This window comes from Hypomesus transpacificus, chromosome 3 (genome assembly GCF_021917145.1).
Source record: "Hypomesus transpacificus isolate Combined female chromosome 3, fHypTra1, whole genome shotgun sequence".
NCBI lineage: Eukaryota > Metazoa > Chordata > Actinopteri > Osmeriformes > Osmeridae > Hypomesus > Hypomesus transpacificus.
The window spans coordinates 13,315,533-13,341,786 of NC_061062.1; the positions used below are offsets into that span (position 1 = coordinate 13,315,533).

General features: G+C 43.5%; 5 protein-coding genes across 11 annotated transcripts; 2 read left to right on the forward strand and 3 right to left on the reverse strand.

Annotated features, from left to right (window-relative positions):
• Positions 1-16: 16 nt before the first annotated feature.
• Positions 17-12,048, forward strand: LOC124466496 (nuclear export mediator factor Nemf-like). The gene is made up of 31 exons (XM_047018391.1): positions 17-228; positions 352-420; positions 723-825; positions 908-1,033; positions 1,180-1,328; positions 1,476-1,543; positions 1,814-1,903; positions 2,439-2,512; positions 2,640-2,710; positions 2,887-2,962; positions 3,059-3,199; positions 3,341-3,549; positions 3,676-3,852; positions 4,174-4,237; positions 4,358-4,446; positions 4,586-4,689; positions 4,776-4,838; positions 5,004-5,116; positions 5,254-5,311; positions 5,569-5,627; positions 5,757-5,877; positions 5,963-6,302; positions 6,434-6,476; positions 6,611-6,660; positions 6,760-6,898; positions 7,202-7,279; positions 7,393-7,590; positions 7,686-7,724; positions 11,115-11,221; positions 11,316-11,439; positions 11,656-12,048. The coding sequence occupies exons 1-31, from the start codon at positions 170-172 to the stop codon at positions 11,731-11,733; spliced, it is 3,279 nt and encodes a 1,092-aa protein (XP_046874347.1). The 5' UTR covers positions 17-169; the 3' UTR covers positions 11,734-12,048.
• Positions 7,731-11,092, reverse strand: LOC124466497 (zinc finger protein 345-like). The gene is made up of 2 exons (XM_047018392.1): positions 10,363-11,092; positions 7,731-10,086 (listed from the first exon to the last, which is right to left on the reverse strand). Exon 2 carries the CDS (start codon positions 9,958-9,960, stop codon positions 7,993-7,995), a length of 1,968 nt encoding a protein of 655 aa, XP_046874348.1. The 5' UTR covers positions 9,961-10,086; positions 10,363-11,092; the 3' UTR covers positions 7,731-7,992.
• klhdc2 (kelch domain containing 2) lies at positions 11,969-16,638 on the reverse strand. Of its 4 annotated transcripts, none has more exons than XM_047018403.1 (14): positions 16,515-16,638; positions 15,746-16,055; positions 15,568-15,647; positions 15,352-15,469; positions 15,086-15,198; positions 14,805-14,889; positions 14,592-14,675; positions 14,411-14,491; positions 14,253-14,311; positions 14,045-14,154; positions 13,833-13,905; positions 13,571-13,658; positions 13,402-13,472; positions 11,969-13,264 (listed from the first exon to the last, which is right to left on the reverse strand). In XM_047018403.1, the coding sequence occupies exons 2-14, from the start codon at positions 16,010-16,012 to the stop codon at positions 13,141-13,143; spliced, it is 1,353 nt and encodes a 450-aa protein (XP_046874359.1). In that variant the 5' UTR covers positions 16,013-16,055; positions 16,515-16,638; the 3' UTR covers positions 11,969-13,140. The 4 variants fall into 4 exon arrangements, with proteins under 4 accessions (XP_046874359.1, XP_046874357.1, XP_046874356.1 ...); XM_047018401.1 differs by having other exon boundaries at positions 15,746-16,069; XM_047018400.1 differs by having other exon boundaries at positions 15,746-16,119.
• A 375-nt stretch (positions 16,639-17,013) lies between these two features.
• Positions 17,014-21,759, reverse strand: pole2 (polymerase (DNA directed), epsilon 2). 3 transcript variants are annotated; one of them, XM_047018397.1, is made up of 19 exons: positions 21,652-21,759; positions 21,304-21,404; positions 21,138-21,213; positions 20,947-21,024; positions 20,743-20,836; positions 20,544-20,618; positions 20,376-20,459; positions 20,130-20,186; positions 19,842-19,890; positions 19,583-19,655; positions 19,128-19,300; positions 18,835-18,924; positions 18,696-18,750; positions 18,514-18,573; positions 18,094-18,171; positions 17,837-17,945; positions 17,468-17,644; positions 17,226-17,293; positions 17,014-17,114 (listed from the first exon to the last, which is right to left on the reverse strand). In XM_047018397.1, exons 1-19 carry the CDS (start codon positions 21,717-21,719, stop codon positions 17,096-17,098), a joined length of 1,584 nt encoding a protein of 527 aa, XP_046874353.1. In that variant the 5' UTR covers positions 21,720-21,759; the 3' UTR covers positions 17,014-17,095. The 3 variants fall into 3 exon arrangements, with proteins under 3 accessions (XP_046874353.1, XP_046874352.1, XP_046874351.1); XM_047018396.1 differs by having other exon boundaries at positions 19,842-19,844; positions 20,072-20,186; XM_047018395.1 differs by having other exon boundaries at positions 18,696-18,924.
• Positions 21,760-22,244: 485 nt separating this feature from the next.
• LOC124463673 (kelch domain-containing protein 1) lies at positions 22,245-26,198 on the forward strand. Of its 2 annotated transcripts, XM_047015495.1 has the most exons (14): positions 22,245-22,511; positions 22,673-22,743; positions 23,134-23,251; positions 23,410-23,522; positions 23,784-23,871; positions 24,044-24,055; positions 24,166-24,249; positions 24,413-24,493; positions 24,607-24,665; positions 24,799-24,908; positions 25,017-25,089; positions 25,292-25,376; positions 25,584-25,636; positions 25,731-26,198. In XM_047015495.1, the coding sequence occupies exons 1-14, from the start codon at positions 22,404-22,406 to the stop codon at positions 25,870-25,872; spliced, it is 1,197 nt and encodes a 398-aa protein (XP_046871451.1). In that variant the 5' UTR covers positions 22,245-22,403; the 3' UTR covers positions 25,873-26,198. The 2 variants fall into 2 exon arrangements, with proteins under 2 accessions (XP_046871451.1, XP_046871460.1); XM_047015504.1 differs by lacking the exon at positions 24,044-24,055 and having other exon boundaries at positions 22,251-22,511.
• Positions 26,199-26,254: the final 56 nt, after the last annotated feature.

Here is a 26,254-nt window from a genome sequence, read left to right on the forward strand (position 1 = left end):
CCACACAGGCTTCCGTAGAACATCCGTAGCCCTTACAGTGAGCGTGAAGTGTGGGTAGACAGCTCTGGTTAGCTAGCTAACGAGTTAGTGTTGCACTGATGGTGATGATCACTTTCGACTATACGTTCTACATTCATAACAGTTAACTACTAATTAAGATACATTCAAAATGAAAACCAGGTTTAATACAGTGGATATAAGGGCAGTCATTGCCGAGATCAATGCCAAGTGAGTCGTTTGTTGATTTAGCACTGCATGACACTGTGGCAGAACTAGAGCTAGCTAACCAGATGCTATCCAAGTTTTCAAGGCTAATTGTCCTGCACTCCTAATGGTACGCTCTTCTTTCAGCTATATTGGGATGAGAGTTAACAACGTGTATGACATCGACAACAAGACCTATCTTATCCGCCTTCAAAAGTAGGTTGTCTGCTGTTCTGTCTGTCAGTTCCAACGCTAACCAGCTAGATAGTTGCCAAAACAGTTGTTGCCCGTAAACCTGCCCTTTCCGCAATCTGTTGTAATCGCGGCACATGATGACCATATCTTTCACTTAATTGCCTGTTAAAATACAGTGCAATTAAGGTAAACTGTCAAAGAATATCACCATGTCTTCCCGTTGCTTCAGTGATCCCTGTGTTATCATCCTCACATGAGTTTGAACCTACATGAGTGGTGATAGAAGTCGCTGTAGTTCTGGTCAAATTCTGTTCCTCTTTAAGGCCTGACTCGAAAGCGGTGCTGTTGGTCGAGTCTGGAATCCGTATTCACTCAACAGACTTTGAATGGCCCAAGAATATGATGCCCTCTGGCTTTGCCATGAAGGTAAGATAGGTAGACCCTGATCAACTGTCACTGGTCACCTGCAATGTATGAGATCTTAAAGTGTGGTTGTATCTCTGATTAGTGTCGAAAGCACCTGAAGTCAAGGCGCCTGACGCAGGTGAAGCAGCTTGGAGTTGACAGGATTGTTGACTTTCAGTTTGGCTCAGACGAGGCTGCTTATCATCTCATTGTGGAGCTCTATGACAGGGTGAGAGTCTCATCTTTCAATCAATCCAATAATCATATTAGCACATCAAAAAACAAGTGTTAAACAAGGTAAATGGAGCATCACACACAAGACAAACTATACACACAACCACGTGACTTCTATGTCCTTTGCGTTTCTGTGTGCAGGGTAACATCATTCTAGCGGACCACGAGTACACCATTCTGAACCTGCTGCGTTTTCGGACGGCTGAGGAAGCAGATGTGAAGATCGCAGTCAGGGAGAGGTACCCTGTGGAGAAGGCCCGCCCCTTGGAACCCCTCATCAGCCTGGAGAGGTAGTCAGCCTGTTCACACAGATAATGGGGGCGTGGCTGAAAAACAGACAAAAGGAGTGGAGGGATACAGTAACCAGGATGTCTGGACCAGCTAATAGTACACCTGTGTGGATTCCAGCTCATGTTTGGTTGTTTGTGTCAATGCAGACTGACAGAGATCCTTACCCAGGCACCCAGTGGAGAGCAGGTGAAGAGAATCCTCAACCCACTCCTCCGTAAGTCACCTGAACTCTGTTCATTCAGCTCTAGTGTCGTTTTAGTAGATTATCTTCTAGTGTTCAGATTATTAACTGTTAAAACAACTTTACTAGTCTTACTGTCATTGGAAAATGGATATACAGATGTAGACTCACTGATGAAGATTCTAGAACATTAGAGCATTATCTGCTGTGCATTATTGTCTAAGAAATGTATTAACGTGTCTTGTCCATTCCTGGTGTGACCTAAACATGGCCCTTGTCCTCTCTGTGTTTGTTGTTTTGCAGCTTATGGAGCCACTCTCATTGAGCACTGTCTAATGGAGGTGGGACTGTCTGGTTTCATCAAACTGGATGGCCAGTTCAATGTTGCTCAAGGTAACAGCTATGGTACTTTTATTGGTACCTATTCATTCAGTGCTTTCAGTTCTATTTGTGACATTCATACATGCAGATCAGTCAGTCTGAGGCAAGCAATACTTTGATATCTCGGATGTTGCAATCTGATGTTGAATCTTTTTCTATTCGAATTTCTGAAGCTTGAATTTTGGGTATCTGAATTTTACTGTTTGAATTTGAGCAACCTGAATTTCGGAACTTTTTTTTACATTATAATGTCAACAATTATATTTCAATTTTAAAGAGGTGATTTCAAAACCAACACATTTGGTGGTGTTATATATAAGTAGTCATCGCCTTTTAAAATTCAAAACATATGTCACTGATTTGTATCCGTAATAACCCCCTCTCTGACAAAAAGTCAATTTTTTGTGGTGGTCAATTTTTAATTGTGGCGGGCCACCACAAATAAATCGATGTATAGGAACACTGTAATTAATGACTAATTAATTAACTTTACCTGTTGAACTCTTGGTGATGAGGCGATTTATATTATTTCAATTTTGTTTATCAGATGCACCTAAGATTCTGGAAGCCTTAAAGATGGCAGAGGATTACATGGAGAAGACAGGGAGTTTTAGTGGAAAGGTATTGTCTGACACAAGTCTTAAACACGTTTTTTGATTCTAATAAGTATACTTTTTAATGCACTTGTATGTCATTAAGCAACAAATTAATTTGAACTGAATGTAGTGCATGAATAACCCCCCTTTAGGGCTACATTATCCAGAAGTGTGAAAAGAAACCCAGTCTCACTCCAGACCAACCCAATGAGGAACTACTCACGTAAGTTCCCGTCCCATCTATTACCTTTATCAATTACTTCTAACTGAATCTATTTCATTTGTTCAATTTACCTCACAGTTCTCACTTTAGATTCCACTGTCCTGGGTTGATAAACCAACGCCAAATTATTTAATGGTATTTTAAAATGACTTGATGATTGTTTTTTCCCCCTGTAGTTACGAGGAGTTCCACCCCTTCCTCTTTACTCAAAATGCCAAAAGCCACTATGTGGAGTTTGATTCATTTGATAAGGTGACTTTCAAAAACAAATGCTGTATACACACACACAATTGCATGTAGAACTCCGTAGTAGGAATGTCTCTGGTGACCTTTGACTTCTGCCCCCAGGCGGTAGATGAGTTCTACTCTAAGATGGAGAGTCAGAAACTCGACGTGAAGGCTTTGCATCAGGAGAAGCAGGCTCTAAAGAAATTGGACAATGTCAAGAAGGACCATGTGCAGAGGCTTGAGGCTCTGCACCAGGCCCAGGTCATAAGATATACATATTGTCCAAACATATAGTATATGCTATATATTATATATAAATATATAGTAAAATCCAATGGTTACTTGAAAGCAAACAGAATCTCACTCAATAAATTGATTCCACTCTACTGTTCTGAATTTCAGGAGGTGGACCGTGTGAAGGGCGAGCTGGTGGAGATGAACCTGCAGGTGGTGGAGAGAGCGCTCCAGGTGGTACGCAGTGCCCTGGCCAACCAGGTAGACTGGGCAGAGATCGGCATCATTGTCAAGGAGGCACAGGCAGCGGGTGACCCTGTGGCCTGTTGCATCAAAGAGCTGAAGCTACAGACCAATCACATCACCATGCTGCTAAGGTCAGGATCATAACACATCACTGACCAAATAGCCTTGCTGCTCAGGTCACAATCAGTTACGATTAGGGCACAGGAATCTGGATGTTACTGTTGGTAAGGTATGACTCCTGCTTCTCCTCCCCCTAGGAACCCCTATATTTCCGAGGAGGAGCAGGAGGAGGTAGAAGAGGAAGAGGAGGTGGCTGAGGTGCAGAAGGGGAAGAAGGGGAAGAAGGACCGTGGTCAGAAGGCCAAGCTGCAGAAGAACAAACCCATGCTGGTAGATGTTGACCTCAATCTATCAGCTTACGCAAATGCCAAAAAGTAGGTGGGACCACTTCAACTTATTTTTATACTAATGTATCCAATAATATAAAATAACAAGGCTCTCTTTTTGGAAAGATTTCAGTAGCGATAAGGCAAATCCAGTGTTATTTTTTTATTTATCTGAAAGAGCTTTGCAGATGCTCATAGGTGTCAACATGAAGACAATCTGGGAGGAGAAATTGTTTATAATGACACTTGTATCAAAATCAACACACATTGGGGATTTGAACCCGTGACCTCTTTATCTGCGAACAAATGCTCTACCAATACCCATCCCCCATACGGGATTCTGAACCAAACGTTTCATGTCTTTGGCAGGTACTACGACCACAAGCGGACAGCTGCTAAGAAGGAACAGAAGACAGTGGAGGCAGCTCAGAAGGTCAGGACGCCCCCCCCCCCCCCCCCCCCCCCCCGTCTTCAGTTCCTCATCTTCATAATCCCTGAGGCAGATCATTTGAACTGTCCTACCGTGTATTCATGTGGTTCCATCTCCCTCCAGGCCTTTAAGTCAGCTGAGAAAAAGACCAAACAGACCCTAAAGGAAGTCCAGACCGTCACCACCATCCAGAAGGCAAGGAAGGTTTACTGGTGAGAGTTCTTCCACTCACAGGCTGTCTGGATCTGCTTACTAAACCAGCTAACATGTAACAATCACTGATTCCACAGATCATTCATATTTGATCCAATAGAAGATGTCTGTTTGATTTGACTGTTTATCTTCATCAAGGTTTGAGAAGTTCCTCTGGTTCATCAGTTCAGAGAACTACCTCATTATCGCTGGACGTGACCAGCAGCAAAACGAGATCATTGTCAAGCGCTACCTGAGGGCTGGTAAGTGCTTGCTCAAACACACAATCCACACAATCCCACAGAACTTGTCGTGTCTAGATCCTCAACGTGTATGTTTGTGTTCCCAGGTGACGTCTACGTCCATGCAGATCTCCATGGAGCCACCAGCTGCGTCATCAAAAACCCCAAAGGTGAGCCGGAATTGCCACTGCTGCTAGGCAACACGGGCCTAGATTAACCCGAGCAACCTTTGATGAACTTAACTGGTCGATGTTAAAGATGTGCATACCTCTTCCCACTGTGTTAGTGGAACTATGAAATAACTGATGCTTTCATCCCCTTGCCCTCTCCCCCAGGTGACCCTCTGCCCCCCCGTACCCTGACAGAAGCAGGCACCATGGCAGTGTGTTACAGTGCAGCCTGGGATGCCAAGGTGGTCACCAGCGCCTGGTGGGTCAACCACCATCAGGTCAGTCCACTCACAAACAAATACCCATACATTCCAGTACACAACCTCATCCCATTCCTCCAGGTCAGAAGATTGGCTGCTGTTGTGTTCCACCCAAAACCACTCTGGTTCAAGGGGTTTCATGTCTGTGTGTCCAGGTAACTAAGACAGCCCCCACAGGAGAGTACCTGACCACTGGTAGCTTCATGATCCGAGGTCAGTGTTTACATGCAGCTTCACAATCTACAGTATAGAAAATGCGAACAAACGTCTACAATTTTGTTTTGTATCGTCTTGTAATATATATATATATATATATATATTTTGGAATGCCCTTTTACCCTGCTGTCCTGAGAGGAATCTCATGTATAATAACCAGTTAGTTTAACAGGGAATAGGTTAGTAAATGGGAGACACAGAGCTCCTGTGTAACTGTAGTCATTTGAGTACAAATGAACTCTCTCTCCCCTCAGGGAAGAAAAACTTCCTGCCACCCTCTTACCTGATGATGGGCTTCAGCTTCCTTTTTAAGGTAAAACACACACTGACTTAACGCCTGATCCACACTAACTCCCTAACCATGACCTACAATCTCTGACCCCCCCCCCCCCCCCCCTATTCCATATGTGTCTGGTTAATATATATGTGGGTGTGTGTGTAGGTGGATGAGCAGTGTGTGTTTAGACACCGTGGAGAGAGGAAGGTTAAAACCATTGAGGAGGACATGGAGCAAGTAACATCCAGCACTGCTGAGCTGCTCGAAGATGGAGAGGAGCTTCTGGGTATACGTCAACACACACACACTCCAGTGTCTGGTGTAAAGCCTAACGGATACAGAATTCACTGAGTTATTTTTCCTCTTTCTAGGAGATGACAGCAGCAATGAGGGAGAAGGGGAAGAACAGGGAGAAGGGGACATGAAGAAAAATGGCGAGGTGGGGACAAAGGAGCCCAAGACAGGGGAGGAGAGTCAGGAGGAGGAGGAGGAAGGAGAGAGAAGAAACCTAGCCAGCATTTCCGAAGAGGCCACAGACAACCCGGAGAGAAAGTCATCAGAGTGTGCCAGCATAGAGGATGGAGAGGATGGAGAGGGGGATGACGAGGAGGAGGAAAAAGTGATGGAAACTGAGGCGAAGAGTGACGTAGAGAGTGCTGAGATCAGCTTCCCAGACACCACCATCTCACTGTCTCACCTCCAGTCTTCCAGGTAAAATCATCCTCACCTATCTGTCCATACCACTGCAGGACCTGTGTGGTGGCACTCTGTGATAACTTTAGTACAGGATGTATTGGCGTGTTGTAATACGGTTGACTGTCTTCATTACACCCTTTCTCCAGGGGAAATCCAAGTGCTGGGTTCAAAGCCGAGGTTTCCAGTCAGGTAAACCGTCTTTGTATCTATGAGTTTGGCAACTCTTGAGTGCCACTGCATCTGTTTTTCTCAGCATGTACAATATAGTGTTTCCATACTGGACACTAAGGCTTCATAGCTGATGGGCATGTATGTGTCTATAGGCTGAGGTTGATGCCCAGGGAAGGAAACACATGACTGCCAAAAAGCGGAGGTGAGGATCCTCAGATAACATGAGGAAGAATAAACATTGAACACCAATACCATCTCACTCCCGCTTGCATGATTGTGGTGTGTGTGTACTTCTCCACAGAGAGGAGAAGAAAAGGAAACAGACACAGGATGGCTCTGAACCCCAGGAGGAAGTAGACATGCCTCCTCCCTCTGCAGCCAATCAGGGAGCTGCGAGGACTGGTGGCCCCTCCCAGCAGCCTCTGAAGAGAGGCCAGAAGGTAAGAGGCTTGACTGCATTACTTGTGCATGGTCGGCAGTTTTACATTCATTTTAAATTCTGAGTTTGATTCAAGACAACAGTTTTATCACAGTTCCGTATGTTTTCAATATAGCAAAAGTTTTATTTTAGGTTGCCACCAGAATTAAGTTATTGTCAAGACAGCAGTGCACACGGATGACTGAAGCATGTGGAGCTGCTGCTCCCACTATAGTGCTCCAATCCGCACACACTAAAGGAGGCACAGAACACAGTATCTTGACCCTGCATTTCTCTCCCCCTGTGGCTCTTTGGTGTTTTCCAGAACAAGTTGAAGAAGATCAAGGAAAAGTACAAGGACCAAGATGAGGAGGACCGTGAGCTGAGGATGAAGCTGCTGGGGGTGAGCAATGGGGAGGGGAGGGGGGGGAAGAGGGCAAGCAGAATGTGGGAGACAGATGGCATGTTTTTACCACCACGATATCCACCTTTTTGTCTCCTGTCATCTTTCCTCAGTCTGCGGGGGTGAAAGAGGAGAAGGTGAAGAAAGGGAAGAAGGGGAAGGAGGCTGGGAGGAAACCCCCCCCGGCCAAAGCCCCTCAGAAGCCCAGTGCCCAGGAGGCGGCCATGAAGAAGTTAGAGCAGCAGAGAGAGGGGGAGCAGGAGGGGGGAGAGACAGGGGTGGAGGTACCAGCTGCTGAACTGGAGGATAAGGTACAGGGAGAGATTCACCCTCCCAGCAACCTATACTGCCTTTATACCACTTTCAACCATCTGAAATGTAACTGTTTGTCGTGTCTTTGCTGCAGGAGGGAGATGATGTGGACCAGGACAATCCAGGAGCAGAAGTGAGTCCTGACATCTCCTGGTTGTTGCTCTACACAAGCCATTATTTGGTTACCACAGTGAAATGATCTGCTATTTCATGAAGTCTTTTTTTCTTCTTTTCAAAGAGGATTTAATTTTTAGTAAGTACATAATCAAAATGTAGACTTTTGACATTTCCAGACAAAGGTATGACCAGCGTACACACATCTAGCAAAACAAAAATGAAATGTCAAAACAGTTTGATATCGTGAACAACACATGAATATTCAACGCCTTGCTTGAAATGTTTTATGAAGTGGCGTCAGGATGAAACCTACTCATGTGCCTGCTCTTGTCTCCACTCTGAGTGAACTTCTTGCCACAGACATGGCATCCATAGGGTTTCTCCCCAGTGTGAATCCTCGTGTGAGTTGTGAGCTGTTCTTGCCTGTGGAAGCTCTTGTCGCAGCAGGGACATTGATAAGGTCTTTCGCCCGTGTGCGTCCTCAGGTGCCTTTGAACATCGGACAGGCGGCTGTACGTTCGACCGCAGTCTGAACACGAGTATCTAGGCAGCGATTCTGTGTGCTTCCGCTTATGCATGTAGTATTGGGAGCTGTAGCGAAACGTCATGCCGCACTCTGCGCAGAGGTACGGTCTCTCCCCTGTGTGGGTCTGCATGTGCTTCATGAGCACTGTCGGGGAGGTGAACACCTTCCCACACTCGTTGCAGAGGTGCTGTTTTCCAGAGTGGAGCTTCTGATGTCTCAGCATTTTGGTGTGGTTTAGGAAGGTCTTCCCACAGTCGGTGCAGATCATAGGCTTCTCCCCTTCGTGGTTAGGGAGGTGAGCCGTCAGCTCCTCCAGGTTGGAGAATCTCTCATCACACCTGGAGCACAAGTAGGGTTTCTTCTTTTTGTGTTGGGTCAGCTGCTTGGACGCTTTGAGCTCCATCTCCGACTGAGACGTCTTGCCCCGGCGTTTAGGGCGTTTGGATCCCCTTGGCACCCGGGTGTGGACCCTCCGGTGTCTTTGCAAGTGGTAGTTTTGGCCGAATCTCTTCCCACAGTCAAGGCAGGGGAAAGGTTTTTCTCCGGTGTGAGTCCGAAGGTGCCTCTCCATCCTTGCTCTTCCTCTGAAGCTCCGGGCACAGATGGAGCACTGGCGGAGCCCCCTGGAGACCGCCGGCCGTGTCATGTGACCCGGAGCTTCCTCTTCTCGATTAGCATCATTGTCGTCATCTTCTGGGTCTTTAGGGTTAGGGTCCAGGTTGTGGATGTTTCGCAGATGTCTCTGCAAGTGGTAGGTTTGGCTGAATCTCTTCCCACAGTCGGGGCAGGGGAAGGGTTTCTCTCCGGTGTGACTTCGGAGGTGCCTCTCCAGCTTTGCCCTCCCTCTGAAGCTGCGGTCACAGATGGCGCAGTGGGGGGTTATGGGGATCTCAGGCTGTGCCATGTCATTCACTTCTTCATCCTCACCCTCATCATCACCTGTACCTTCATTGTCTCCGACATACGTTGTCCCGTTGCTAGGCAGCTGGTGGCAGGGGTCGAGGCTTTCTTGCTTGTGGATGTTTCGCAGGTGTCTCTGCAAGTGGTAGGTTTGGCTGAATCTCTTCCCACAGTCGAGGCAGGGAAAGGGTTTCTCTCCGGTGTGACTTCGGAGGTGCCTCTCCAGTTTGGCCTTCCCTCTGAAGCTGCGGGCACAGTAGGGGCAGTGGTTGGTTCCGCTGGAGATGTCAGGCTGCTCCTCGTCACTGGCATCAACATCATCCCTGGCCTCAGACCTTTCAAACCACTCTTCAACTCCTTCATTGTTATCGTCATAATCAAGTTCTACTTGGATGGTACTGATGTTTCTCATTGACTGGGAGCAGGCATTGGCTGCAGCCTCCTCCGCCGCCTCTTTAGCAGCCTCCTCTAGAGCCAGGGCTCTCTCTTCAACGGACTGGAGGGTGAGCTTTGTCTCGGTCAAAAGGATTCTCTGCAGCGACTTGTCAGTTACACCATAGAGGATTCTGTCTCTGAGCAGAAGTTCCTGCTGGGTACTGAAGCCACAGCCAGACGCCAACTCCCGCAGCTCTGCGATGAAACCTGACACGCTCTGACCTGCCTTTTGGCTGCAATCATGAAAACGCATCCTCTGGAGTACCTCCATCTGCTCGGGGCTGGTCAACATATTGGAAACGGGATCGTTATTAAAAAGTTCCATTGAGGGAACACCATACTCCCCTGTATCTTCCTCCTCGGTCACTCCCAGAGAAGCCATCATAACCATACATGAATCCGCAAATGTGATCTAATGTAGATGAACGTACGAAGCAAACTGCGGATAAAATGTAGCAGACAGGGCGTCTATCCTCTTTGCACGTCCAACTCGCCCCCTCACTGGCCCATGTGGACACTACGACAAAATAAACATTTGATGAGGATGTTGTGCATTATCAATAGGACATATTTACTTTAGGATGTGTGCTAACTAAGCATTATGCTTTACCAACGTATTTACATAATTATATAGCTATGTTATTGGGTCTATCGTATATATTTTTGTAAGATACTGACAATTTGGATATCATTGTGTATTCGGCCGAGCTAGCGTTAAGCTCGCAAGCTAACTTACTACGCTAGCTAACAAGCTAGCCGACTAGACCTAAATCAATGTTATTCAACTACTCACCTAGATCAATCTTATCCTTTCGATTCACCTTCAAGTTGACGCTCAACTGCGCAGTGGCTATTCTATACAACGTAATACTAACGTTAGCAAGTTAAATAATATAAGATTATATTTAGGTAAAGTTTGCCATCAACTAGTTACTCGATTTCTTCTCTTTTTCATCCATGAGTTTGATTGGCGGATCTATACCGCCACCTACTGTGCGGGAGGGTGAGATCAGTCACGGTTCTACTTGTACTGTAGGTAAAAAGAAGTACTGTAGAACTCAAGGCTGTGTTAATTATTTAAAGTAGTAGCATTTCCACACGCACAAGAATTCACGAGATTGGGACTAAAGTGGCCACAAGAAAACCCACTTGTTAGAGGCTAATTGGGGAAAAAAGGGAAGAACTTTCCCCGGACTACGTCACAACTCGCAATGCAACAATACATGCACTACTATCTCCTCCACCAAGCACTTCTCACACAACCCAATATAATGGCTCCTGATGACTGTTGCATTCAACCCTGTGTGCCCAAGCCTCTGCACCACCTCCTCCCTCCTGCTCCCCATGACACACTCGCACCCCTAACACACCTTCTCACCATACACCTTCTGTTCAAAGTCATTCTTTCTTTGCTGCCCTCAGTCAGGTAAAACTTTAAAGCAACCTTTTCTTTCTAGATACATGTAGCTGACCATGCAGCTGAAAGGTACTGGTGTTCCAGTAAAGTATGTGAATGTTACATTTGTGTTTTGTTGGTTTTCTCAGGAGGCTGAGAACTTGCTGACCTCCCTGACAGGTCAACCTCACCCTGAAGATGTGCTGCTGTTTGCCGTGCCTGTCTGTGCACCCTACACAGCCCTCTCCAACTATAAGTAGGTCTATGTACTTGTGGTATTATCTGAGAAGGAAACATACAATGCTTTAAGTTTCTCTACTTTGATGACTAGTTTGTTTTTATCGTGTCAGACATAAGGTGAAGTTGACCCCAGGGACTCAGAAGAAAGGCAAAGCAGCCAGGACGGCTGTTTTCAGCTTCATGAAGGCCAGAGAATCCTCCACTAGAGAGAAGGACCTGTTCCGCAGCGTCAAGGTACATTAGGCCCAACCCCTCTGAGCGCATCAAATCTGCCCCTCACTTTCCATCATCCTCCCCCTTCTTTCTCCCAAACCCCCTTTCCCTCCACTCGGTCCCAGTTTTTATTAATATTTTTCTATCCCTTTCTTCCCCTCATCTCAAACTGGCTGCGTAACAGAAGAAATATACACTCTATAAATCTAACCACCTCTACCTTATCTTGTGTTCCAGGATACAGACCTGTCTAGAAACATGCCAGGCAAGGTCAAAGTGTCAGCCCCCAACCTGCTGGCAGCCAAAAAGAAATGACACAAACACAGGCCAAAGTGACCAGGGCGAGGTCTGAAGTTTTGCCTCCAAGTTTTTTCTCTGTCCACTGCCGCCTTCTGAACTGAACTCATCAGCCAATGCCCCACAATGTCATTACAACAGTGGCTATGTGCTTCAGACCTCTCCAACATGTGACTGACATGCTGAATAATAGTTCTGAGGAGGTCCATATTTAAAAACCAGGACGTAAATAATGTACAGGCATAAGTTCTGATTTCACTTCTGTCTGTTTATTCTCTCCCGATTTGAAAATGAAAACATAATTTTAAACATTTTGTACAATATATTTCTTAATAAAAATGTCAGGGGAAAACTGTGCAAATCAGACAGGTTATAAAAACAACATAACTTTTATCTTTTGTGATAAGAGGGGTCTTCAGTGCAAATGTGACTCATTGATGTAGTTTGCTGTTTAACTGAAGCTGACTAATTAAAAGATGACGCTACAGCTGAATTATTGTAAAATCTGTTAGTCTCTCCAGCAATATTGATTACAGGAGCTTAAAAAATAGAAACTTTTGAAACACTGACAATAATTCCACACAAAAATATATATGCAATACAAAATTTACATCATTACAGACACTCAAAGAACAGCCCCATGGTAATAGCCTCGTTCCGAACTATCTGGACACGACGCATATCTGTAGACCCAACTACTATAACAAGCTTTGTTGCTATAGTTGAACGATTTGATTTGTCTGGCTAAGTCAGACAACAGTGATAGTCCAAGCAGCTCACTGTGCTATAACAGTAGTATATGCAGGTCTGATCCGGCGGACTCAGAATCTCCATCAGTCCACCAACAGTCCATAGTAGTTCTACGTATTATTGACAGAGGTTCTGACTATCCCTCCCCATGTATCAATGGTGGTAATTATCAGTGGGCAGTTGTCTTCAAACAGGTTTGTGGCAGTCCACTATTGCTACTGTACATTATACACACACAAAGTTTCGTTTTACTATTCATGTGGGGACTCAATTCAGTCCCATTCAAAATCCTGTTTTCCCTAACTCCCAGACTAAACCTTAACCCAAAAACCTAAACTAAAACTATCACCAAATGTATCCCTTAATTTAAATCTAACCCCTAAAACTCTAGAAAAAGCACTTGAACTTGTGAAGACCAAGAAAATGTCCAAACAAATAAATTATTTCCATTCTCTGCTATTCTTGAGGGGATCTCGGGTCCCCACAAGGACAGATAAACATGCCCACACATGCAATGCATCTGACATACACTTCCTCCTAGCATCCTAAAGACTGGTTTTCGTTTCTTTCCATTTAGGGTAATGGCAGCCAACTATTGATCTTTCTCACCATCTCTCTCACATACACACACACACACACACACATACACACATACACACAGTAGTGGATATGCTCCTAGGAACCCAATGTGTTAGGGTCGCCCATCCTCTGCTGGAGGCAGTGCAGCAGATGTTTGGGCAGGCAGTCCCAGGAGGAGGCCAGCCGCTCCCTGTGCTGCAGCGCTGCCTCCACACAGAACCTGCAGCATAGAGACAGAGCAAGAGAGGCCAACACACTTTGAAATACATATTTAAGTGCAGCTTAATAGCCATTTTGTGAAGCAGACAATATAAAAAATAAATCTCTAAAAAGGTGTTTTCCTCTGCTAATTCTTACCTCATCAGAGACTTGGGTTGGACAGAAAAGACCAGCAGCTCGTTGCTGTGAGCCTGAGAACAAAGCAGCTCCTGTCAGAAGAACTATCAAGTGAACAAACAACTAAACCACAAAGATATTTGTTTTTTCTGTGGTGACTTTGTTTGCTTCACATTTAAGAGTTACTCACAGCCCTGTGTTGGGACAGCAGGTTGTTGGCACAGCCCCCGAACACAAACACCTCCCCATCAGGACCTGGACATGCAGTGTGCCATAGCCTGAGAAACACACACACACACACACACAGTTACAAACTGACACACTTGAACCTGTACTACATCATTATTTTATCTCAACAAACTCCTTTAAGTACAGTAATACAAGATGTGATATTATATTGCAACAATGTGTTTCATCTGGGACTTGTGACTGTCAGATAACTTGTGCTGTACCGGGGAGACTCTGTGTGGCCGTGCTTAAAAGACTTCCATTCGTTCTTACTGACACAGTACAGCCAAGCATCACCTGAAAAGAGACAGAGAGAAACCGTTTTGAACCTGTTTGCTGGTCCCCTCTCAGGTTCTGCCTGGATTGATGAAGATTTATACTGTAAATACACATAATTATCATTCATATCATTCAGCAGTCATATTAAAAGACTAACTTAATGTCTCTCTGACAGTGGTGAATCCTCCAAACAGGAAGATGTGGTCAGGTGACACAGGGGTGAAAGAATGCCAGGACCGCCCCACTGGCCCCTGCTGTGGAACGCTCCTAAGGAAGTTAAAAGGCAGATTTGAAGGAAGTAGATGGGTTGGAGGCCACTGGTGAGAGCGGATGTTCACGTCGGAAAACATTGACACCAAACTTACATCTCATGCCACTCCCAGGTGTCCAGGTCAATGTAGTACAGATCGTTCAGACGGTAATCCTGGAGACAGGGAGAAGGAAAAGGAATGTTGCATAAATCCATTAAAGTTAGCAATATACTTGGTCTCTCCACCCCTACAAGTGAACGGGTAGTCCTCACCCTGTATCGCCCCCCAAATACGTAACCTCGGTTGCCCACCACAGCACAGGCATGTGCTGCCCTGGGAGAAGGAGCGTTTCCCTGCAACAGACACACAGGAAGAGAACACATAGGACGTATAGAAGTCTCACACAATGGAGCAGAATGTCCGCATCTCAATAGTGTACTTGAGCCTAGTTACCTTTGTGATAGGCTGGCTCCATGATGACGTCTCCAGGTCTAGAATGTGGATGTGGTTGTTCCAGCCACGCCCAGGGTGGTCCCCCTAACAAAACAAGCACAAAGGGACATTAAAAAGTGTTTTGTAACTTTACATGCTTTTAGATAAATAAAAAATACATGTTTTGCGAACATTCTTGGTACACAATTCAGGGAAGGACATCTTGCCACTGACCATGAAGGAGGAACTTTCGTCGTACTCAAAAGTCCCTCTATGAGGCCCCTGTGCAACGTAGCCGTAACCTCCGAAGAAAATTAGCCTTGGAGCAGAGCAAGAGTGAGGCACACATTTACTGACACATACACTCTCAGCTTTGTCACCTGTAATTAGTCAGTTCAGAGTGTTTAGATGTTCCCTTTCATCTAAACACTTAGATGAAATTTTAAAGCAATTAGGATCTATAACAAACTGTGACAACGCACTATGCACCTTTTCATGCCTGTGTGGACCCATACCTGTTCTTGTGAACCCAGCAGCCCAGCTTGTCCTTGCAGGATGGAGGCAGGCCCTTCAAATCTTTCATCTCTTCCCAGGACAGCTCTGGAGCTCTCAGGGGCAGACGATAGATCTACACACACACACACACACACACACACACACACACACAACAAGAAAAGAAACAAGTAAATCACCTCACTCAGTTTACAAGCTCTTTCTCTCCCACACACACACACACAACAGTATTTATATATTTTTGCATGCAGACAAACACTGCGCTCACCCGGTTAGTGTTGCCTCTGGCGTGGTGTCCTCCAAACAGATAAAGCACCCCGTCTACACACACTCCACAGCTGCCTGACATGGATGAGTGCTGGTTGCCACTGGTCACACACTTCTTCCTGTGAAGTTATTGTGTGATACATCATTTATAGTATCTAATATATTTTTGGTTTGTGTATGTAAAAAATGGCGTGTAAAAAGAGAGCAAAGAAGTTACCATCCTCCTGTCTCCATGTTGTATATCCAAATCTCATTTTTGGGCAAGTATAAGTCAAAAGATCCATGAGACAGCGAATTCTAGTAGAGTCAAAGAGATACATTATAATATGGTATAGATATATTACAATGTATACGAATGTTTCAGGTTTTCTACATTGTGTACATAATTGGCTTACCTTGTACCCGCCCCAGACATACATGCAGTTTCCATCCACCACTGCTATGTGACCGCTGCGCTCTGCTGGGGCGTCCAACTCCAATGACCCAGCAGCCTCACTATCCAGAGGAGGGTCATCCTCCTCTTCGTCATCTTCTTCCACATCATCCACATCGTCTTCCCCAACCACCCAGTCAAACTCCCTCTCATCTTCATCCCTCTCGGACTCATCGTCATCTTCCTCGGCAGGCAGTTGGTCTGCAATGTCCTCCTCCATTTCTGCCATGATGATCTGGCACTGACAACTGCAGTCTTGATTGCGTTGTGTGCTGAAATTAAAAAACTAAGCGTATTGTAACTTTCAGTATGTGTGTTGCTAGAGTTTCTTGTTACCTGGAATATTCAGAAAAACAAGACGTTAGCTCCGCAACAAGACAGTATACAATAATCTTTGACCAAGATTAAGCAGAATTGTGGGTATGACCATTACATGTTGACTGAGCTGCATCGCTGACCAACTGCAGTTTTTTTTTTTTACATTTGTTTGTTGACTAAGTACCAGACGTCATGATGCACAAAACAAGCACATTTTGTAATACTGTGACATGACTATACCGTAGATATAAATCACGCTACTAGTAAGAGTGCTTGCAGGAATGAAGCGAGCCACAAACTACTGTTAGATGTCTCTAACGTTAAGGTCTTTACAGCACAAAATATATCTATAAAGATCAAAGCTAAACAGAAAAGTAGCTTTGCAATCCTGCTACATCTTATCATAGACGTACTTTATTTCAAATGCTCTCCGTCTGCTTAGGCCTGCTGTGTTGATTTCTGTTTTTATTTTAGCAGAAGTGAAAGGCTGCGTGACGACATTAAGATGAGGTCGTTCGTTGAAGTCCGAAACCGGAAGTTACTTTCCCAATCGGCCATTTAAAGAAGGTAAAGAGGTAGGCTGTCTACCGTCAGAGCCTGTTTAATATGTTTCATATTAGACATTCCCTGCTACCGTTTATGTATTTTCTTGTTCAGTGCCCGTTGGATGCGGTTTATTGATGCCATATGATGTTGGTGCAGTTTGTTAGCGCCGTATCCATTGGCGGCATCCAAAGCATATTTTAGTCCTGCTGAACGTAGCGGCAAACTTGTTTTTAAATATTTATATTTTTTTAGTGGTCACATTTATAAATGTAAAACAAATTCTCACATGTTTAAAACCTTTCAACATACAACATAATGTAGATCTTTATTCCATAATACAACTGGTATATTGAAATACAGATATAATTTACACTTTTATTTTTTATTTTATTTTTTTTACAAAACGATGAGTTACACAGTTAATCCATGGGAAGCTCCCATCCATTCTCTAGAGCCCTTGAAGCTTGCTGTGAGGATAGAAAGAGAAAGCACATTTAAAATAACAACTTTAACTTTTTTCTCTCCAGTAGAGTTATCGTGGATAGGTTACAATGTGGGTAGAAGAGAATATTCCTTACCTGTCCTCCACAGTCCTGTTGGAGGGATAGTACACTTTGAAGGTGAAGCCAGTCCTTGGGAAGGAGCCCTGCAGAGAATGAAGGCATGAAACAGGATATTAACAAAATCCACTCAATAAATAAGGAGATACTACAAGTAGGCACCAAGTTTAGTTTGTCGATTTATTATTTGAGCTGCATCACCGCATGCACCGGTAACTAAAACAAAATCCAAATGTGTAGGTGAAGGCTGCTGCTGTTACCGGGTTGATGCAGAGGCAGTCTGTGTTGGAGATGTTGAACGGGTCGTATTTGTCAGCAAAAATAATGACGTCGGGCAGAGGGTAGACACGGAGGGCGTAGTCATAAGCCCAGAACACCGGACTGACATAGAGCGGCAGAGGGGTCAGGTGACCCTGGGACAAGATGGTCTTCACAAACTATAGAAGGAGAGGTACAACAGTCAGCTATAGTTATACCTTCATTAAAAAGAAGTGATGAACTGAGATTTTCAACTCTGTGAAAAATAAGCATGACAACTTTGATGACACCACGGACCAGTGGCAGAAGGATTGGCTGAATCCCAGATCTCAGACAGGAAGAGGACCACATGACAGCAGTCAGACACTCACATGGTTTGGAATGTCAAGATTGTTGCTAGGCATCCGGACACAGTTTCTGCACATCTTGTTGACCAGATCTTCTCTAAGGACAACGATTTCCTGACTACAATACTGAATCCTAAGGGGGAAGGGGTGGGGCCAGGAAACAAAGATAATTATACATTTGATGCACAAGCATTGCCCTTTTTAGAGACAATATAAACAATAAACATCTGAAAATCCTATAGTTCATATTTGTCCACTGGAGGCGATTTGTTGTTCCATACCTGCAAGGGTTTGTGGTAAAGACTGAGAAAGGAACCCTCTGTCTAAACTCCTCAGTGATGTGGTCTGCTAGGGGAGGCCTGGGGATTCAATGTGAGCACACATAAAACTCAACATGTATACTACAGGATGCCTACATCTGTTCAAAATATTTATGGTATATTGAAATGCAAAGCCAGCAAAGACATCACAAAAAAATCAGCATATGCCCTAAAGACAGGTCCAATCTTCATGGCTGCTGAATATGATATCTTAAATTTGTTCTCCTCTAGTGAGTTTTTCTGGGAGTTTTTCCTTGTCTTCCTTGAGGATTTAGGTTGGTTGAATGGCAGTTCAATGGGCGTATGTGAAGCCCTCATGTGACATTGCTTGTAAAAAGGGATATACAAATCATTTTGATTTGATGATCCCTAAATTCTTACCTGGGCAGGATGGTGCTGGGGCCAGGGTCGTCAGGCCCAGGAACAAACACAAAGCGACTACTGCAGGTCAGATTAGATGAACTCAGTCAGTAGCAGAATCCTCCAGAATTACACTTTGGTAAAACCATCAATCGAGTGCATCACAATACAATACTATGACATACACAGATCTAGGATCTTACCTGTTGTGAATGCTGGGGTATTCACAGATTGCATCTGCCAGTAGCTTCAGTGACTCTTCAAAGAGGAGACCAGAAGACAGAATCAGTCTACTGAGCAACGTAATATAAACAGCTGAGATAAGGATCTTGAGGCCCTCACCTTTGAGGGATGTGATCTGAGTTTTCCCATACGGGGCAGAGGAGAAGTTTCCACAGAAGATGAAGCAGGTGGGAGGCATGGCAGCATAGCCTACACAGAGCAAAGTATACCAAATGTCAACTGCTGTCACAATCACAACTGTACCAAAAATGTAAAGACACTGAGATCAATGAATCAAACTCTTACACTGTATGAAGATATTTTAGTATAGAAGGATTTGAGTATAGGGCAAGTCTGGGCCGAGACTAGCTCATAATCCAGACAGACAGACTCTCACGACCAGTGTTTCCTACCTGAAAACATAAGATGGATCTTCTCCAACACCTCCACACTGTCCAGCCACACGTCAGACAATACGACGAACATGGCATCCTCGTTCTCCTCCTCCAGCTGTTTCAACTTAGCGGACGCCTTTACTGACATGGTTGACGGGCCACCGAAAAAGTTAGTGTTGCCATAATATGCCCTAGAAAAGATAAGGTCACACACAGGTAAGATTCCTCACAATACTAAACACAAACAAATAACAGTAGTAGTAATTACTTTATTGATCCCAGAATTTCACATACATTGATTTATTTGTGACGGCATGACACAGTAAAAAAATTTACCACCACAAATGTATACACTTTTTGTTGTTGTTGCAATTTACAAATACAAAAGAGAGGAAAACAAGTGATAACCTAAACTAGTAGGAACACTACCCACAATACATATAAAGTGGAAACCAGAAGGTTGACCTGCTGACCTGGTGGTGGAGGAGGGTTCAGTAGGGGGGAACCCAAAGGCGTTGACATGGAAGACGGAGTCCTCGTACCAGCCTGTGAGGAGAGGGAAGTGCAGACGTATGTTTAGCCTTAAGGGACAGGAATGCTCCTTTTACACTATATAACATTACACCTGAAGGACTATCTAATCTCAAACTCTCTAGTAACTCTGTAGTACCTATACTTGGCACCACACTATAAAGACCTGTATGATTGTGTTGATAATAATGATTACTTTACCTTCTGCCAAAACAAAGCAAGATTCTGTGTACAAACCACTGTGAAACTGGTGGAGATACAGGTAAAGGAATGATACAATTGTAGCAGTGAAATAAAGAAACTCAGATTTCATGTAAATTTTCCCTGAACACAATCATCGTTCACTTTGTTGTTTTTTTCACTACCCTAAACTGAGATGTTCAAGAAACTAAGCAGAAAAGTATGAGTCTACATCTTTTGTGCTCGTCAACCTTGTATCGTCTCATCATCCTCCACCCATTCACCCACACTTGGACAGTGGAAGGATATTGCCTTTGACATGTTGAGCTGGATGGTTCCACTGGGGTCTTCCAGATAGAATTTACCCTGAAAAGATCAACATAACTTCAAACCTCTGTATACACAGAGCAGGCTTAATTTCCCGATTTCACCTTTTTCAAATGAAAATGTATTCAGTCGCCATACCAATGTTCATTTGTTGTGTACTGATTGATAGACTTTATTGCATGAGCACCTCCTATGAAAAAAACGAATGCATTAATAAGACTACTCCACCTCTTTCAGCTGTGTCACCATTCCTAGGACGATGACCTCGCCTAACTTAGCTGTGCAACCAAGCAAGGCCTCTATCGTCTTCAACTGTTAAAAATAACAGAAATATATAAAGTCAGTACCAAATCAGGGGATGCAACAAGGCATGCACATATAAACCATTGTTGTTACCTGAAATTTGTTCCTGCCTTCCTCTACAGCTGCACCTATAGCAGGGGGGGTGAAGAGCTCATGACGATGTGTCCGCTGTGAAAGGAGGGAACACATCAGGCAGAAGACAAGTCTCCTTCACATTTTTGTAAAGCTGTAAGTCAGTGCAGTGTATTAACCTGCTGCAGTTTATGAACTCAGTTGGCAACAGTGTACTAACCTGCTGCAGTATAGTATAGCGCTCCCTGAAGAGGTCGGCCTTGTCTCTGGCTGTGCCACACAGGCTGGGCGCAGGGTGATTCGTCATGCTGATGCTGCCAAAGACCAATCAGCAACAACTTTACTAAAACATGTCTAGAACCAGTTGTAGGATCAATTAATTACTGCAGGAAATGCTTACATTTTGAAATTATATGGTACTCACGGAATGAACTTTTTCCTCTCAGTACTGTAGATAAACCGTGGCACATCAAATGCACTGATGATGTTAAAAACATTGTCTCTGAAAATATGGACGTAGTTAATTTCAGCCCATCATAGTAAGAAATGAGACCACAACCAATAGACCATGATACAATGTACCATGATGTATCAGATTTTTGGACAATAACTTACATATTTTCATCACATGACTGACTACAATCCTGTACAGCAGTCTCCACTACTGGTAGCTCTATCATATTGGAGGACACTGTAGATGAAGGACGGACATTTATTAATGGCAGCTGATTGATTGATTACTTGCTGCGTACAAGATCAACTGTCATCGTTTGACACTCACAAGGCTGCTTCTCAACAGCATCTAACACCCGTTCGATGACATCATCCAGTTCCAGCGGACTGACTGATTCCAGGACCTCAATGAGATACCTACTGGCATCTCTGTAAATTCACAAATCAACATGTAGTCATCAACCCAAATGACAGCTATGTAGCTAACTATTGTTGGCTAGGATCAATGTCATTTATTCAACATATCCTGCTGACTTCAAGAATCAACACAGCATCACACAGTATCAACAGAGACGTTACTTCTTGGCTCACTACCTGTGTAACTGAGTTGACTACCCATTCCACAATAAATATACCCCCTACAAGATACAGACACACATAACAACAATAGACATACGGTCGAAGCATCAGTCCCCGCATCTTGAACCCAGCAGACACTTTAGATTTTACTTTGCGAACTTCCATGTTCACTGCTGCTTCACTACAATCAACCTTTCGCGCTAAACTTGATCAACTTCCGCATACATTTACCTCACTTCCGGTAAAGGGGTGCACGTTTCAATTCAGTAGAATGGCTTCCTCTCCCTTCTCTGCGTATTTTTACCAGATGTTTACACAGACTGTATGTAATATTTTACCGTTATTAATTATTCATCAAGCAAAATCCCCGCCTGCAATCTTTCCCCTCCCATTTTCGGACGTGGTCATTGTCAGGGGAAGGAAACGACGCAAGGGTGATGGTGAACACTATTAAGATGTAGACCATTTTCAGCTTGTCTACTTTGACAAGACTATGCACCACACACTGTCATGTGATGTCACATGCTAGAACTGACTTATGTTTTCTTTTTACAACTTAATAAAATTGTCTATGCAAGTATATTAGTTTTATTTCATGCTGTCTGACTTCAACAGGACCAGAGATTGGCTCTGAGCAGGACGAGCTGAAAGACGGACTTAAAATGTCCTTCGTCCCGTTCCGTAATAGCCCCCTTTGTCTCGCCCCCCTTCTAAATTCCTGCTGTCAAATGGCAAGCTTCTGGGTTGTTGACATGAACTCTTAGCCTATATGCTATTTCAACAGTTTATAATTGTCACGATTTTTTATATTCAATCTATCATGCATTTTTTATAACATTTACAGCGGACATGAATTCTGCTATTGAAGCACACTGTTCAGAGCTGGTGGCTCGCGAGAGAAGCGGACACACAGCTCTAGTGGAGGGGGACCAGCTTTATGTCTGGGGAGGCTACGTGGTAAATACTGTGATACAACAACTGTCAAATCAATAAATACATAAATCATTCTAGTCTTTTTTTGTATGTTAACGCAATGTTATGCCAGACTAGGCATCACAACGTCGATGTCAAGTCAAATATTAATGTGATCATAGTAATCATGTAATTATCTTTTGCAGTCAATTGCTGATGATGAAGTATTCCTACCCAATGATGAAATCTGGGTGTATGATATAGAAAGAGGAGCATGGTGAGATGGTGCATCTTACGACATTGTAACATTTGCGAATGGTTGCATGGAAACTGTCAAGCTGTCAGTGTCTCATGTTCATGAATGTTTCAACTGAAGATAAACCAAACTACACACAAGAGACAAATATGCAAAACTGAATCATGGTGATGTACAGTACTGTACAACACAGTCCTACAAGCAAAATCATCACTGTATTATAACACACATATAGCTACTTCATCTTCCATTTACAAAAACATTCAGTGTCAGTAGTCTCTTAATGCTTTTAGACTGTGTGTGTGTGTGTGTGTGTGTGTCTGTATATAGGTGTGTGCGTGTGCGTGTATTATAGACAGATTGATCCACAAGATCCACATTCACTGTTGGACTCTTTTTCCTGTCCTAAAGGGAAATGTTTCAGATGTCCGGCCAGGTACCGCCCTCCATGTCTGGCACCTGTGGCTGCTCTCTCAATGGAGACATGTACATATTTGGGGGTTGTGATGACAATGGACAAACAAATCAGGTGATTGCTATGTAAATGTAGTATGGCTTACTGTGACGTAGTATGGCTTAACTGTGAAGTAACAAAACATAAATAATATACAAATGAAGAAGCAAGAAATACCAAAATATTGTAGCACAGCCATTGTGGGTCTAATAAGAGTCTGTGTTGGTACACAGCTTTACTGTGTGAACCTGCTAGATGGTCAGTACTGTTGGAGAAAGATCATTCATGAGAGTGGCTCCCCTCCCTCTCCCAGAGACAAGCTGTCCTGCTGGGTCTACGCTGGTAGGTGAGTATGGTTATAGCTATGAATGGCTTTGGACAGTGAGCCATAAACTGAACATTAGTCAAGTTTACAATGCACTATATGTACTATTTGTACATCGTTTTGGATAAAGGCACCTGCTAAATGAATAAAATGTAATGAACATTTTTACAATTACAGGTTTACAATGTCCCAATTTTTTTAGGCTATTGTGGCCTTGACCAATGTCACAGTACATCAAAGTCTGGTAGAGTGTGTGATGTGGGTGTGTGCCGACCCCCGCAGGCTAATTTACTTTGGAGGCTACGGTCACAAGCAGCTGAGAGACATTGACAACAACAACCGAAGCTTCATTCTGGATGAGGCCTCATGGGTAAAGTTTAATGGCAGTTTATTTATAGATAGTCTTATAAAGTTACTTAAGAATATAATAAGGGAGTAAGGTGCACTGCTGCAGAATGGGGGTGGGGGGCAGGGTGGTGTGACAGTTTCTTACGTTCTTGTCTGACTTTTTTTCGCCCCTCACCCCCAATATATCTGACAAGTTGGCACCCATGGTAAGATTTATTGAAAGTCAATTGAATATTTCTTGGCCACACTCACTAGTTTTTAACCTTATAGGTTAACAATGTTTTTGTTTGTGACATTTTAATTGTTTGCACTTCAGGTTCAGGATGTCTTCTGGGGATGGAACAATGAGGTCCACGTGTTTGACCCCAGAGCATCCAACTGGAGTGAACCCCGCACTAGTGTACGGCTTAAGTCTTAAATTAGGCTGAATGTATTCATTTCAATTAACTTTCATTTCGAAAGGGCAAAAAAAAACACAATCACCAGGAAATGATCTGGAAAATGATGATACTAAGTAGCCGACTGCACGGCTGGTAGACAGTGATTGATGTTTGTGTCTGCAGGGTCGTGCCCCCGCGCCCCGGGCAGCTCACGCCAGCGCTATTCTGGAGCACAGAGGATACGTGTGTGGAGGGAGAGTCATGGTGAGAGTTGCATGTTTATCTCAACTTCTTGTGAGAATTCCGAGCTATCAAAAACATCTTGACACACGTTTGTCTGTTCTTCTTGAGTGTCAAATATGCTTCCTCACTTGTAGGAAACCAGGACCAGCGACATCCACTGTCTGGATCTGAAGACATGGACGTGGACGGAGATGTAAGTTTTTACACGTGACACAATTGAAATTCTAACATATTGACCATAGATATCAGTTGTCCAATAATAATTCAAAAATAATATCAGGTCATGTCTAGTTATTTTAATTGATTTTTGATAACCCCTCGTCTAGTGTACCAGTCTCCACAGTACCAGTAGGACGGTCTTGGCATACTATGACTGCAATATCAGATAGAGCTCTCTTCCTCTTTGGTGGATTGAGTGTGGAGTGCCGGCCAATGAGTAAGTAGTAGTACAGTATACCCACCGAGAGAATTGAAGTAAATTTGTTTCTATTTTTAAACAGAACCTTTAGACAAGCATCCATAAAGCCTGGATTCTATTTCCCAGGTGATGGCTGGGTGCTGGACGTCGAAACAAAGAAATGGAGAGAGATCGAACATCCCTACCAAGAGAAACCACGGTAGCCAAAGAGAATTTTGTTGCCAAAAAATACATTGTCTAAACAAAGTAAACTCGATTTAGAGTACCTTTCATTTGGCTGTATTTTATGTCAGGGATATGTATTATTATCCATGAAATATTTCACACCGTTTCACACAGGAGATTATCCTATGAGTCTTCTCTGTCCTTTACTGGAACTCACTTTTATTGTATTCCTCCAGGTTGTGGCACACAGCGTGCCTTGGCAGGGATTCTGATGTCATCGTCTTTGGTGGAAGCTGTGACTTCATCCTCCTTGTTGACAAGGTAGGTTTTCTATTAAATACTTATCTCTCTGTCAGGCTGTTGTTACTACTAGGACGGCATTGTCATGCATGACAGGATGAACATTTAAAAACATGCCTTAGAATCGAGAATATGTTATTCATTTAACAGATAACAATGTAGCCGGCTAAAATGAGGAAATACATGTTGAATGGATAATACACTCTCTCACTCTCTACCTTCTTTAAGGGTCACTGCAATGATGCACTTGTTTTCCAGATACAGCCTCATCCCCTCTTTAGGTAAACCATCTTTCCACTCAAAGTGAGAATAATAGTTTTGTTTCATCACATCCAACCAGTCTGCTTTCTCTTGACATTATTTATTTCCTGACAGGTTATGCGAGGACTACATCGCAAAGAATATACAGTCGAGCAAAATACTTGAGAAAAGGTTCACTTTGCTGCCCTCCAAGCTGCTTCAGGCTGTCCAGAGACGAATGACCTTCTATAGAGCCTCAAAAAAGAATGTCAATTAGTCCTACATGCTACAGATAGTTTTAGTTCAGTATAGCATTCTGCTTTGTACATGCAGTTTTATTTATTAATTATCTTTTATTAAATAGTGAGTATTGCAGTCACTCTTTATTGCAAACTACTACATATACATTATTTTCATATTTTCATCATCAATCATAAAAAAAATACATAACACACAAATACAAGTTTCAGCTGCTTTTACATTTGTATACTGTTGAAATAGACTTGATATCTGTTAGTATATGATGTGCTTTAAATATATTTTATACCATGCATGTGCATCTATAAAATGTGTTTTAAATGAATAAATATACAACTAAACCTGCATGGAGTAAACGGTCATTACTCTATTCATACACGTAGTGTTTTATACTCGTCAAG

Coding starts and splice junctions, on each gene's coding strand:
- LOC124466496 (XM_047018391.1), top strand. CDS start 170: ATGAAAACCAGGTTTAATACAGTGGATATAAGGGCAGTCATTGCCGAG. Junction 421..722: donor TATCTTATCCGCCTTCAAAA/GTAGGTTGTCTG, acceptor TTCCTCTTTAAG/GCCTGACTCGAAAGCGGTGC. Junction 5,312..5,568: donor TGGTAGCTTCATGATCCGAG/GTCAGTGTTTAC, acceptor CTCTCCCCTCAG/GGAAGAAAAACTTCCTGCCA.
- LOC124466497 (XM_047018392.1), bottom strand. CDS start 9,960: ATGGTTATGATGGCTTCTCTGGGAGTGACCGAGGAGGAAGATACAGGG.
- klhdc2 (XM_047018403.1), bottom strand. CDS start 16,012: ATGGCAGAAATGGAGGAGGACATTGCAGACCAACTGCCTGCCGAGGAA. Junction 15,199..15,351: donor CCAGAGGCAACACTAACCGG/GTGAGCGCAGTG, acceptor GTGTGTGTGTAG/ATCTATCGTCTGCCCCTGAG. Junction 13,906..14,044: donor CACTGTCAGAGAGACATTAA/GTTAGTCTTTTA, acceptor GTCTCTTTTCAG/GTGATGCTTGGCTGTACTGT.
- pole2 (XM_047018395.1), bottom strand. CDS start 21,719: ATGGAAGTTCGCAAAGTAAAATCTAAAGTGTCTGCTGGGTTCAAGATG. Junction 20,837..20,946: donor GAGAGGAAAAAGTTCATTCC/GTGAGTACCATA, acceptor GGTCTTTGGCAG/CATCAGCATGACGAATCACC. Junction 17,294..17,467: donor ACTGCCTCTGCATCAACCCG/GTAACAGCAGCA, acceptor CATTCTCTGCAG/GGCTCCTTCCCAAGGACTGG.
- LOC124463673 (XM_047015495.1), top strand. CDS start 22,404: ATGAATTCTGCTATTGAAGCACACTGTTCAGAGCTGGTGGCTCGCGAG. Junction 23,252..23,409: donor ACAATGGACAAACAAATCAG/GTGATTGCTATG, acceptor GTTGGTACACAG/CTTTACTGTGTGAACCTGCT. Junction 25,090..25,291: donor CCCTACCAAGAGAAACCACG/GTAGCCAAAGAG, acceptor GTATTCCTCCAG/GTTGTGGCACACAGCGTGCC.